At 36.8% G+C, this 2878-nt stretch overlaps 1 protein-coding gene across 1 annotated transcript; it reads left to right on the plus strand.

The window, feature by feature from the left end:
• Positions 1 to 243: 243 nt before the first annotated feature.
• On the plus strand, positions 244 to 1806 carry LOC111077473 (platelet-activating factor acetylhydrolase IB subunit beta homolog). The gene is made up of 3 exons (XM_022371763.2): positions 244 to 351; positions 411 to 842; positions 910 to 1806. Exons 2-3 carry the CDS (start codon positions 429 to 431, stop codon positions 1189 to 1191), a joined length of 696 nt encoding a protein of 231 aa, XP_022227455.1. The 5' UTR covers positions 244 to 351; positions 411 to 428; the 3' UTR covers positions 1192 to 1806.
• The last annotated feature ends 1072 nt before the right edge of the window (positions 1807 to 2878 follow it).

A 2878-nucleotide genomic window follows, 5' to 3' on the forward strand; every position in this document is an offset into this window, starting at 1 on the left:
TGCTGGAATTAAACCTGGATTGGCAGATAGACAAACGAAATTAGAAAAAAAAAAGTATAAAAACAAAATTTTCCGCACCAAATCGTAGTTATTTTATTCACATCAGCTGAGTTTAAATGAAGGTGGATGTGGATAATGCCAGTGTGAATCTGTTTTTCACAATTGTTGAACCATTCCACAATGATGTGTATAGTGGGCAGATTGTATTATTTATATATTTGAAAGGTACCCATAATAACAATTTGAATATATCGATATTAAATTAATGCCCATATACAAACGCTAGTTATTTTATGTTGTAATTTCGCGTCCGCTTTAGGAGAAACAAATTTTAAAATTTGTAAATTTCAGGTAAATAGGATGCAGCAGCCGACGTTTATATACCTGATAGAATTCTCTTTTGTTTTCAGTACGAAGAGCTGCGTTTAATGCAGAGCATTCCGAATATGAATCCGTGTGTTTTTCCCACACCCATTCCCGACGATGAAGGAGACAAACGCTGGCATAGCATACATCGTCGGTTCATTTCCGATTGTCGCGAAAAAGATCCGGACGTAATTTTCCTAGGAGACTGCATATTTGAGACGCTGCAAGATAGCGAAATATGGAATGAGTATTTTGCACCATTGCACTGCCTCAACTTCAGCATACGTGACGATTGCACGGAACATGTTCTATGGCGTATCGAAAATGGAGCGTTGGACAATGTTAATCCCAAAATAGTTGTTCTGCACGTTGGCACCAACAATGTCAAGAGCAGTGCCGACCAAGTAGCAGAAGGTATTCTCGCAAATGTTGAAAGAATACGTCAGAAACTCAACGGTGCCTACATTATACTTCCTGTAAGTGTCCAGTCGTTCTCCCCCTATGAAAATATACATGACCATAATACCTATTACGTAAATGCAGTCACTGCTCCCACGAGGTCAACAACCTAATAAACTTCGCGACAAAAACGCCAAAATTAACGAATTGGTTAAAGAGATGACTACGGGAATGGATCGCGTACAGACAGTTGCCATCGACAAGGGTTTGGTTCAGGGTGACGGTACCATAAGTCACCACGATATGTTTGACTACAAAAACCTTACAAATACCGGCGCCAAAAAAATTCTCGAGCCGCTTTACGAACTGCTTTCGCAAATCCTTAACGAAAATGAGCTGGAACGGGATCTAACTCCATCCGAGTAGGAAAAATTAAAAAAAATGCACTAACGCACGAACACAAATCTCAATCAAACTAAACTATATTCAACGGAAAACAATTTCCCAATTTGGTTATGTACCAAAATTGTATGGAGCATTCAGAGTGGAGCTGATAAAACTATCCCAAAATCAAACAAGTTTTCTTACTCGATTGAGAACGTTGCAAAATAATACCATATCCCAACATTGATTTATAAGATATATGTATACATTTTTTGCAGTTCCCATGCATACACTTAAATTTATTATTTACATTTATACATTCATGCATATACATAACATGGCCTACTAAAGGCAAACATTCCCAAAAACTTTATAGCAATAATATTATAAATAATTGAGTAAAGTAAATATTTGTACGCGCTGAATACAGAAGATACTTTTACGTAGTCATCGCTCAGATTGAATACAGACTGAGATAGAAAATTTTTTTTAACTGTCATACATTATTGTATTACATTAATGCATAATAAATTATAGCGAACTGGTAAATATATGTCCAATTAACCTGGTCAGTCTAAAATTGATCAGCGGAATAAATATAAACGGATGTAATCTCTATACGGCTTGTAAGTAAGAGAGCAGCGTATATCCTAACAAGTTTCCAATGCTGTTTACTCAATTGGAATACAAAAAACCGCCTAACACCAATTTGCTTCAAAGCATATAATTGAATTAAATGAACTGTAACATTTGAATCTTACTTATGCACATTGATATGTACATAAATTCATTTTCTTTGATAGTAGAAGAAAACAGTACTAAACGGTCTTATATTCTCGTAAGTCTTATATCGATATCGATAGATAGGGTCAATGGCTCTAAGGACGCTAAACTTTCAAATTGATATTTCGTTACATTGCCCCCTCTTAAAAAAGCCTAGTATTCAGATCCAAAAACTGTTTGCTAGCAAACAAATTGTCATATATTCTTCCAGCGGCCAGTTGTGTGACCAGAGGTGTGCACTGCATTCCGTACGGTTACTGCTCAGACAGATGCTTGGTTTTGTTTAAAGTTAATAAAATGCACTTCTTCGGCTGGTGTCGCTCTTCACCAGGCATTTCCTGGGCTCCCCAATATTTTACTGGCAAGGTAATGTGTCTGACTATCAGCAGCAACAGATGGCGACGCCACCCGTGCCGGACACCGTGAAGACAAAATGCTTTGAAAACAATATTTGTTTTATAATTATGGAAATTATTAAAAATAATAAATTAAAATATCCATATAATTTTCATTCATATAATACTGCATTAATTAGATTCTATTTGTCTTCATTATTTAAATATTTCATATGTTTTTTTTTCTCATATTGCAATGTTTGCTTCGTGTTTGCTGGCAAAATATATCAAATTGATATAACTTTCGAGGGGGGTCGCAACATACCAGCAATAAGAGAAAATACTTCGGATACTTTTCTAGTATCGTAGTGTAGTGCACTTGTTCTTTGTGAATGTCAAATATCTATGGTTGCATTTGAAAATGATCGAATAATTATCGCATATCCTCACCGACTTATTCAGGAACAGGTGCTTTGTAGCCCGCTAGGCGGTTTACGTGTAGGCGTCTCGTAGACTAGGTCGGAATCGCTGCGGGGCCTATCCAGTCTGAGTTTCGGACATCGTCCCACTTTCCAAACAGGTGCATACAGCCATACGAGATCACCCGGCTG

This window comes from Drosophila obscura, unplaced genomic scaffold, assembly GCF_018151105.1.
Source record: "Drosophila obscura isolate BZ-5 IFL unplaced genomic scaffold, ASM1815110v1 contig_87, whole genome shotgun sequence".
NCBI lineage: Eukaryota > Metazoa > Arthropoda > Insecta > Diptera > Drosophilidae > Drosophila > Drosophila obscura.